The sequence below is a fragment of the Meleagris gallopavo genome, chromosome 8 (genome assembly GCF_000146605.3).
Source record: "Meleagris gallopavo isolate NT-WF06-2002-E0010 breed Aviagen turkey brand Nicholas breeding stock chromosome 8, Turkey_5.1, whole genome shotgun sequence".
In the NCBI taxonomy this organism is placed as follows: Eukaryota; Metazoa; Chordata; class Aves; order Galliformes; family Phasianidae; genus Meleagris; species Meleagris gallopavo.
The window spans coordinates 4536151-4546284 of record NC_015018.2 but is presented as its reverse complement, the minus strand read 5'-3'; the positions used below and the strand labels follow the sequence as shown (position 1 = coordinate 4546284).

The window sequence follows — 10134 nt, the reverse complement described above, 5'->3', positions numbered from 1 at the left end:
AGCTGGCGGTGGGCTTCACGCGGCGCGTCTGCATCCCTCTGCTTTTCTCCTGTCAAGTTTCTACGAGGAGCTCCTGTCTCGTGGCATCCTGGAGCCGCTGTCTGCGCGCATTGAGGGATTGGTGGAGAAAGAGGGCAGCTGTGACTACGTGGCGCCTCAGGGCATCTCCTCCATTGTCAAGTACTATTTGCAGCAGTCCGGTAATGGTTAAATGCCTTTGTGTCAATTAAGTCTTTTAATTACTGCGTTCCTGAATGGTCTAACTGGTGACTTAAATGTGAAAGGTAGCTCCTTGTTTGTTTTTATGCATCTTGGAGTTACTGAAATGTATAAACAGAACAGTGAGCGTTGCACATTTCCACATCTGTCAGGCGCTTTGCTGACTTAGATGTGAAGAATGCTACATATAGAAGGTCTGCAGGACTCCTTGCCCCATGTCCCGTGCCCACTTGATTCCACCCTGTGTAGGTTCGGCCCACTGAAGTCACAGGAAATCAACCTGGCAGTTTCCCATCCACTTATGGAGATGAATCACATCAGTAAGGAGTCAGAGGAGTGCCAGCCCTAGAGCAAGGCTGATAAGAACTTTCCAGGTGATGAGGATCATGGAACCATAAGGGTTGGAAGGGACTCTCTGCTAAAGCAGGTTCCCTGGAGTAAGTCACACCCGATGGTGTCTAGCTGGGTTTTGAATATCTCCAGAGAAGGAGACTCTACAACCTCTCTGGATCTGCTTTTTAGTGTAATATCTTTACTGTTAAACCAATTCAGCCTGATTTGTGAGATTTTGCACACAGATGGTTTGTGTGCTTGGCAGCTAGTAGGCCATCCAGTTACTAAGAGAAACTACTGTGCATTTTCTACATGACATTCAGTTATATGTAATTAATTTTTTCAAACCAGGTGCAGATGTCTTCTACGAACGCCATGTAACTCATATCTCTCTCCAAGATGGGAAGTGGGCAGTCACCAGCAAAATGGGATCACCAGAACTGTTTGATGTAGTCATTCTCACAATGCCCGTTCCACAAATCCTTCAGCTGCAGGGTGACATTGTAAACAGTAAGTGTATACCTCAAAACTGTAGGCATTTAGCCTAAAATGGTGGTTTGAGTATCTTGCGTAGCAAAAAAGCACTCAGATAGGATGAATATGAAACTGATGGAAGACAGGTGATTTCAAGGCTGTATGGGCATGCAATGTGACTAAACTTGTATGTCCTATAAGGAGGGAAAAAGCTGGGAGCAGATCTCTTTTGTCCCAAGTTTAGAAGTTGAAAACTTCTCATTCCTTCCAGCTTGTTTACTGTTTTTGGCTGCCCCCTGGGGGTTGTATTCCCCAAACATTATCAAATCTCAATTATCCTTCAGTGATTAACTAGAGTAAATGTGTTTAAAGTGGACTTGATGTGTTTGCTGTGAGACTTTCCAAGTCAAGACATGCTTGCAGAATGGCCCCAGTGAGGATTTACTGGGCAGAGCTCTGGATCCACCTCTAAGTGCTGATGCTCTGTGGAAGCCAGGAAGTGTAGCCAAGCTCTCGGAGAGCCACATGTGAATTTATCAAGATAGCTGCTGTTCTGTACCAACAACATATTGCATCTGGCTTATAAATGCTCTTTGACTGTGCTTGCAGCATCTGGGATCAGCCTTGTGGCTTTGTTGTGAGTTGGCATTGGTGTCACAGGGCTTGTTGCATCTTTTCTGCTGGCTTCTGAAGTAGACACTGTAAAGTCAGTGGGTTTCCAGCTCTTTGATCTGTAGCAGCTACCCTGGTGCCCTGAAGACAAAGAGCTGACCTTGGCTCCTCATGTCCTGCTGTTTCTTGGGTTTTAACTCATTTAAACTTGTGTCTGTCCGTAATGTGTCTCCTCCTCACTAGCTGCAAAAGATTAGGATGGCCAAGCCGAAAGCATGCACTCGAGCAGTATGCATAGCTTGCATTAGCTGGAAAGCATTGTACAGCCTTTTTCCAAGGGAAAAACTTTCTTTCACAAAAATCACAATTGTAGGAGTTGGAAGAGACCTCTGGAAACCATCTAGTCCAACCCCCCTGCTAAAGCAGGTTCCCTACAGCAGGTCACTCAGAAAAGAATCCAGGTGGGCTTTGAATATCTCCTGAGAAGGACACCCCACAGCCTTTGTGGCAGCTTGTTCCAGTGCTCTGTCACTACAGTTTAGGAGTTGTTTCTCATGTTCAGATGGAACTTTCTACGTACCAGTTTGCGGCCATTGTCTCTTGTCCTGTCACTTGGCACCACTGAAAACAGTTTGATCTCATCCATTTGACTCCTGCGCTTTAGATTTTAATAGGCGTTGATGAGATTCCCACTCAGTCTTGTCCAGACTGAACAGTCCCAAGCCTTTTCTCATAAGGGAGGTGCTCAAGGCCCCTAATCATCTTTGTGACCTTCTGCTGGACTCTTTCCAGCAGTTCCCTGTCTTTCTTGAACTGAGGAGCCCAGAACTGGACAGAGTACTCCAGATATACTCCTCCAGATATACTCCTCACCAGGCAGAGTAGAGGGGATGGATAATGTCCCTTGACCTACTGGCCACACTCTTAATGTACCCCATGATACCATGGCCACAAGGGCACACTGCTAAGCTTGTGGTCAACCTATTGTTCACCAGAACATGCAAATTCTTCTCAGTCCCTAACCTGTATAGATCCTAACCTCCTATAGAACCTGTGTAGATGTGTTATCCCTCCCCAGGTTACTCTGCCTTTGCCCTTGTTGAACCTCATAAGCTTCCTCTCTGCTCAGCTCTCCAGTCTGTCCAGGTCTTGCTGAATAGCAGCACAGGCTTCTGTTGGGTCGGCCGTTCCTTCCAGTTTTGCAACATCAGCAAACTTGCTAAGGGTATGCTCTGTCCCTTCATTCAGATAATAGATGAAGATCTTAAATGAAATGGAACCTAGTGCTGACCTCTGGGGAACTGCTAGTTACATGCCTCCAACTAGTCTACAACTGATCATGACACTTTTTACTATGTCTGTCAGATGGTTCTCAATCCACCTCACTCTCCACTCATCTGTCCCACATTCCTTAAGCTTAGTTATGAGAAAGTTATGGGAGACAGTGTCAGAAGCCTTGCTGAAGTCAAGGTACAAAACATCTACTGCTTTCCCCTTACCTACCTAGCTGGTTGTGACATCACAGAAAACTACCAAGTTGGTTGAGCATGATTTTCCCCTTGCTAAATCCATGTTGATTACTGCTGGTAACCTTTTTTTCCCCACTTGCTTGGAGATGACATCCAGAATAAGTTGCTCCATCACCTTCCATGGTACAGAGGTGAGATTGATAAGCCTGGGATTTCCCTGCTCATTCTTCTTGTCCTTTCTGAAGGCTGGAATGATTCTGGCTTTCCTCCAGTCCTCAGGCACCTTTCCTTTCTCCATGACTTTTCATACGTGATAGAGAGTGATTTGGCAGTCACCTCTGCCAGCTCCCTCAGAAGTTGTGAGTGCATCCCATTGGGGCCCATGGATTTGTATGCGTTGAGGATGATCTTTGACCAGATCCTTGTTGAACAAGGGAAAGTCTTCCTTTCTCCAGACTCTCTCTCTTACCTCCAGGGTCTGGTGTGCCTCAGAGGCAGTCTTAGCAGTGAAGACTGTAGCAAAGAAGGTATGCAGTAACTTCACCTCCTTAGTGACTTCCAGGGCACCCACCTCATTCAGTAACATTTCCCTGCAGAGATATCATGAAGTGTCTTAGTTTGGAAAAGCACATGCTTTGCTTCAGTCCTGATAAGTTCAGGTTCCTTTGCAAAGGAGAACTGTTGCCCTGAAACCTTATTTCTCCTGCTTTTTCATTTTGTATATGATAGTAGTACCTTTACTTTCTTAATGTTCGTCATTAAAACTATTTGAGTTGAACTAAACAAGTGTTAAATGATAATACAGGAAGGTAAAAATATATGCATTTAAATTACAGACTTGGTACCTATGTGCGCTTTGAGAGCAATGTCTGGAGGAAAGTACTCTGGTAAAGGCTTCATTCTTCACTTGTAAAAGCAGCAAGTGAAAGTACCGGAGCAAATAGGCTGTTCTAGTGGAATAATTACACGTTTATTGGTATCTTGAAGAGAATTTCCAATTTACATAACTACACAAAAGATTAAAATTCTGAAATTAACTGGATTTAATACCGATAAATCAATGGCTATACAGATGGTGTGTATATATATATATCCAGGAGCTTGGCTAATATAATTTTTATTGGACTAATGAGAGAAAGTCACTCACCCTGTCCTGGGCTCACGAGATGAACTCCGATGGAGCAGATCCCCAGAGAGATCCTTCCCCACTGGCAGTCAGCTCTTAAATGGCTCTAGGAGAGGTGCAGCCAGGCTCCACCCCTTCCTGCAGCACAGGAAGCACAGCCTTCAGCTGTGTTCCCATGGCTGACTCATTGCTCGCCTCAGGTGATCAATCAGAGGTTCAGGCCGTGATCCAGCAGCCCCATACAAATACACATTTAATTCCCATGCAGATGGGGACTGTGATATATGTGTATTGTATGACTTTGTGGGTACTGGGGTTCTTCATTGGTTGAAACTGCATTAAAACATTTTGAAATAATGGTAGCATAGAGGAAAAAAAAAAAGCTCATAAAATGTAATAGAAACCAGTGGAAGCAGAAGACTTCCAAGCATGTGCCAGCTGTGTATTTCTGTCCACTTTTAAAACATTGGCATGCCTTTTTTTTTCCTGGATAATTGAATTCTTGTCTGTCCACAAAAGGAGCCAGGTCCCCTGAAGATGTAATTAAGATGAACGGTTCATTTCACTTGCTCCTGGGTTGCTGGAACTGTCAGACATTTTTTGCAGCATCCTTTTCTTAACTTCTTTGTAACCGTAGGACTAACTTATCCAAGGCAACTCAACAAGTCTTCTGTCTTTCTCCCCCTTCCTCTCCTTCTCTCTGCCTTTGCTTTACAAGCTTGAGTATTCACATGAGCAAGCAAAGTGGTAATTCTTCCCTTGCAGAAATTTAACAGTTTGCTGTACAAGTGTGATGGCTAACTTTCTAACATCAGTATTCCTCCCCTACTTGAGCACATTGAAGTGTTGGACTATTGTGTTTTTAATCAGTGGTCCTGCAAATGATCTCCTTAAACGCATGTAGTATATTTTTTTAATAGGAATGCAGTTTGGACATGTGTGCTATTGTTTTCAGAGATGCATCCTGAAAAATTGGACTCCTGTATTTGCAGTTAAGTGAAAACTTCCTGGCCTGATTCACCCCTATGATTGTTATCCTTTGCTGATAGTTCAGTCTGGCAGCAGTGAAGTTGCTGAAGAAGCATGAGCGCTATCAAAAGGGACTTCAGCAGGATTGGGGTAGTTAGCTGACAGGGCAGAACAGAGATGGTGTTTTCCTCTATCCCTTCAGTGCCAGGGAGGGATATTGAATGGATCAGGAAAACTCAGCTAGTAAATACATGGCTATGAGGCTGGTGCCATCACAGGAATTTTGGCTTTTTCAACCATGGAGCAGTTTACTTGGCACCTATCCTTATGGCTGCAGATGGGTCCCAACTGTCTCAAAGGTGGAAACAACTCCTAGCCCAGGAGCTGGCAGAGCTCCTTGAGAGAGCCTTAAATTAGATATAAAAGGGGAAGGAGATAAAACCAGGTTTGCTAGAGATGAGCAAAGGGAAGAAAGCCAGGGTTGGGGGGGTGAGGCCAGCTGCTCAGCTGAAGCGCATCTACACCACTGCATGCAGCATGGGCAGTAAGCAGGAGAACTTGGAAACTGTCGTGTGGCAGACAAACTATGACTTAATTGTCATTACTGAAACATGATAAAGATCACTCCCATGGCTGGAGCGCTGCAGTGGATGGCTACAAGCTCTTCAGAAGGGATAGGGAAGGAAGGAGGGGTGATGGCTTGGCTTGCTACCTTAGAGAGTGTTTCAGTGTTGAGCTTGAGGCTGGCAATTATAAGGTCAAGTATCTATGGGTAAGGATTGGAGAAAGGCCAGCAACTCTGACATACTGGTGGGAGTCTGTTATAGACTACCTAACCAGGATGAAGAGACAGACCAGGCATTCTATGAACAACTGGCAGAAGTCATGCATTTGCCAGTCCTTTTTCTCATAGAGAACTTCCAGCTTCCCTGGTACATGCTGGAAATACAGTACAGCACAGAGGAAGCAGTCAAGCAAGTTTCTTGAGTGTGTGGAAGCTATCCTACTGGCACAGCTGGTAAGAGAGCCTACAGGGAGGGATGCCCTCTACACCTGCTGTTCCCAAACAGGACTGACAGATGTGGTCATTAGGAGCTGTCTTGAGCAGAGCAACCACAAAATGATAGAGCTCTCAATTCTTGGTGAAGTCAGAAGGAAGGTCAGCAAAACTGCTGCTTTGGGCTTCTGGAGGACAGACTTGGAACTGTTCAGTACACTGATAGGGAGGGTCCCTTTGGAGTCAGGGCAGAGGGGTCCAGGAAGGATGGACACTTCTCAAGAAGGAAATTTCAAAGGAGCAGGAGCAGGCTGTCCACATGTGCTGTAAGATGAGCCAGAAAGGAAGAAGACTGGCATGGCTGAACAGGGAGCTTTTGCTGAGACTCCAGGAGAAGAAGAGAGTTTACCTCCTATGGAAAGAGGAACAGGCAACTCGAGGAGAGCACAAGGAAGTTCCTATGATATGCAGGAGAAAATTAGAAAGGTTAAAGCCAGCATGAGGTCAACTTGGGTACTGTAGTAAAAGACAACAAAAAATGTTTTTACAAATACATTGACAGTAAGAGGAAGGCTAAGTAGAATCTCCATCCTTTCCTGGATGTGGTGGGGAATGTGTTCACATGATAAGAAAAAAGCTGACATTCTCAGTGCCTTCAATACACTTTGTCAGGCCAGTCATCCTTAGGGTACACAGCCTCCTGACCTGGAAGTCTAGGGTAGGAGCAGAACAAATCCCCTGTGATTCAGGTGGAAACAGAAGTACTACTCCACCTGGACTGCCACAGGTCCATGGGGCCAGATGGGATCCACCTGAGGATGCTGAGGGAACTGATGGATGTGACTGCTAAGCTGCTTTCCACTGTCTGTCAGCATTCCTGGTGAATGGGAGAGGTCCTGGAAGATTGGAGGCTTGCCAGTGACTCCCATCTACAAGACGGGTTGTAAGGAGTACCCAGGGAACCACAGGCCTATCATCCTGACTTTACTGTTGGGGATGGTTAATAAACAGATTGTCTTGAGAGTGATCACGTGGCAGGTGCAGGACAGCCAGAGGATCAGGCCCAGCAAGCATGGGTTCATGAAACGCAGGTTCTCATCTTCTATGATCAAGTCACTTGCCTGGTGGATGAAGGAAAGGCTTTTGACAAAGTCTGTCGAGTCTTTAGTAAAGCCTTTAAGTCTGCCTCCCACAGTATTCTCCTGTAACAGCTGGCATCCTGTGGCTTGGATAGGTATGCTTTTTGCTGGGTAAAGAACTGGCTGGTTGGTTGAGCCTGGAGAGTAGTGGTGAATGTTTAGTCTGTAGAAGAGGCTTAGGGGAGACCACTACTGGTGACTGGTCATGAATGGTGTTCCCCAGGAGTTGGTATTGGAGCCTATCCTGATTAATATCTTTATTGATGATCTGGATGAGGAAATTGAGTGCACCCTCAGTAAGTTTGCAGCAAGCTGTCAGGAAGTGTCAATCTGCCCGGGGGTAGGAAGGCCCTACAGAGGGATCTGTACAGGCTGCATCACTGGGCTGAGGCAAACGGGATGAAGTTCAACAAGATCAAGAGCTGCGTACTGCACTTGGGCCGCAACAGTGCCGTGCAGCGCTGCAGGCTTGGGGCAGTGTGGCTGGAAGGCTGTGCAGAGGAAAAGAAACTGAGGGTGTTCCTTGGTCTCAGCTGAATGTGAGCCAGCAGTGTGGCCAAGAAGGCCAATGGCATCTTGGTGGCATCTTGGCTTGTATGAGACATAGCGTAGCCAGCAGGACAAAGAAGGTGATCAACACCCTGTATCGTGTTCAGTATTGGGCCCTTTGCTACAAGAAGGACATTGAGGCCCTGTGGTGTCCATAGAAAGACAGCAAAGCTGTGATAGCTCTGATTAGTGGAGAAGTGTGCGTCTGTACAAACCCTTTATTTATATATACTTTTATATGTGTGTGTATATATGTATTTTGTTTTGTTTACTTGTATTGCTCTGTTTGTATTCTTGAAATTGATCCAGGATTTATCAGTTTTTAAATGAAAAGGGACAGAGAAGAGAGTGACTTGCTATGGTCAATCTTTTTAGATTTATTCATCTTTATCTTCATTTTCAGTCTTTATTCATTCTCTGTACGGCTAGTGTTCCTAAACGGATGCATCAGCTATGTATTTAGAAATAGTAAAGACAGAATTAATAACATTGCTACTGGAAGTCTTAAACTTTGAAATATCTTGCAGTGGTAATGCCTGAATTGATAGGCTCTAAAATGCTCATTGTTATGCCACTGCGCATCTCTGATTTGCTTTAGTTGGTTTTTGTCCAGAAACTGTGTGTTTCTGTCCTGTGCTTACTTGAATTTACAGTAGAATCACCAAACAAAAGCAGTCACAAGAAAAAAAAACAAACATCTACATCTTCATTTTCTTGTTCTTTACAGAGCACATAGTATGTAAAGAGTTGGTGCCTTCCTGAGCTTTAGACTGAGGCAGCAGAAAATGGTTATCTCCTTGCAACGTGTTTGGAACAACGTTAGGTGGCAGCAGTCAAATGATTTTTAGGACTTTCAGTTTGTGTGACTATATTTAGTGCACTTAACTTGTATTTGGATTTTACATATTTTGGCAATAATTACTGTGGCTATGCAGAAGTTAAAAGGAAGATGAATATATGTGTTTCTGAGTTTTGTAATGTAAATTCAGTGTCAAGAAGGACTATATTTGCTTAAAAGCTCAATCCTTGAAAGTGAGAAGATGAGATTTTACAAATACTTACCACGCAGTAGTATTTCAGACAAGGTCTTCCAGTTGTAATCTTCTTTTAGAATCCTAGATTTTCATACAAATTCCCACCTGGTCACTAATCAGTGTGGCCTTTTTTTAATGTATTCTCAAATGAGACTGACAAACTTACTTATAAGTTCTGTTTTCTTTAAGGTGCTTGGCAGTATGGCAATTAAAGATCACAACAATCCCAAGTAGCTTCTATTTTTGCATTAGTGATGTTTTCATTAAGTTGCTTTTACTTGGAATTTAAAATTACAGTTCTGCATGTTTAATCTGCTAACAAAAAGGAATGTTGTGGCTTTTGTTTTGAGCCTGACCTATTTTTTTCATCTGTCTGAATGTCCCACATGTTTTAAATAATACAAGCTGATGAGAAGATATGAGTAAAATAGGACTATTTACTTAGAGAGTATGTAATGCGAATTAGGAAAGCAAAACTTTCATAGCTTTTCATGGCTCCCAAGTTCTTGCTCGAGTACTTTATATATATGTTTATTTTTGGACAGGCTTATGATAAATTCTCAGTTTTGTAGTTCCATTTCCAAGCAATCTTAGCAGGCCTTATCCAGACTTTGAGTTTACTCTTCTTGCCTAACAAATCTAAAATGTCCAACATAAACATGTACGCTGAAGGGTTAGTTACCTGTTGGACCTAGGAGCTGAGGTCACACCATGCAAATATTTGTGCTTTCTGGAAATACAAGTGTTATTAATTTTGTGTGAGAGTGGTTGTTGTTATTAATGTGGTCTTTTAAAAACGGGTCACTCCTTTGAAATAGTTGCATCCTAGTACTGGCTGAGGTTCTTGTATTGGAAGGCTCAGCATTGGTGAAATCAGGTAGAACACTGATGGGGGTGTGAGGCAGCAGTTGTTTGGCTTAACAGTGCTCTTACAGAGATGTGGGACATCTTACTCTGCTATGAAACCCTCCACCCCTGCAACAGGAGAGCAGTTGCAGGATGCAGCAGGATACATCATGGCTCTCCTCTGCTGTGAAGTCCCCGTTTTGGTGGAACAAATGAGAAGCAGTGCACCACTGTCTGTTCAGCTGCTGTTGTGACCACATTATCTGCATTTAAAGTGGCCTCAGCTATTACCTGCCCTCTGCTTTCTGCAGCTCAGGTAATGCCTTCCATCTCAGGGAACACTTTTTTTTTTCTTTTTTTTTCTTTT

General features: G+C 43.9%; 1 protein-coding gene across 1 annotated transcript in view; it reads left to right on the top strand.

Annotated features, from left to right (window-relative positions):
* RNLS (renalase, FAD dependent amine oxidase) overlaps window positions 1-10134 on the top strand; it is a 68057-nt gene that overhangs the window by 2350 nt on the left and 55573 nt on the right. The window contains exons 2-3 of the mRNA XM_010714206.2: window positions 3-200; window positions 904-1062. Of these exons, the coding sequence (XP_010712508.1) occupies window positions 3-200; window positions 904-1062 (357 nt within the window). The remainder of the gene's footprint in view (window positions 1-2; window positions 201-903; window positions 1063-10134) is intronic.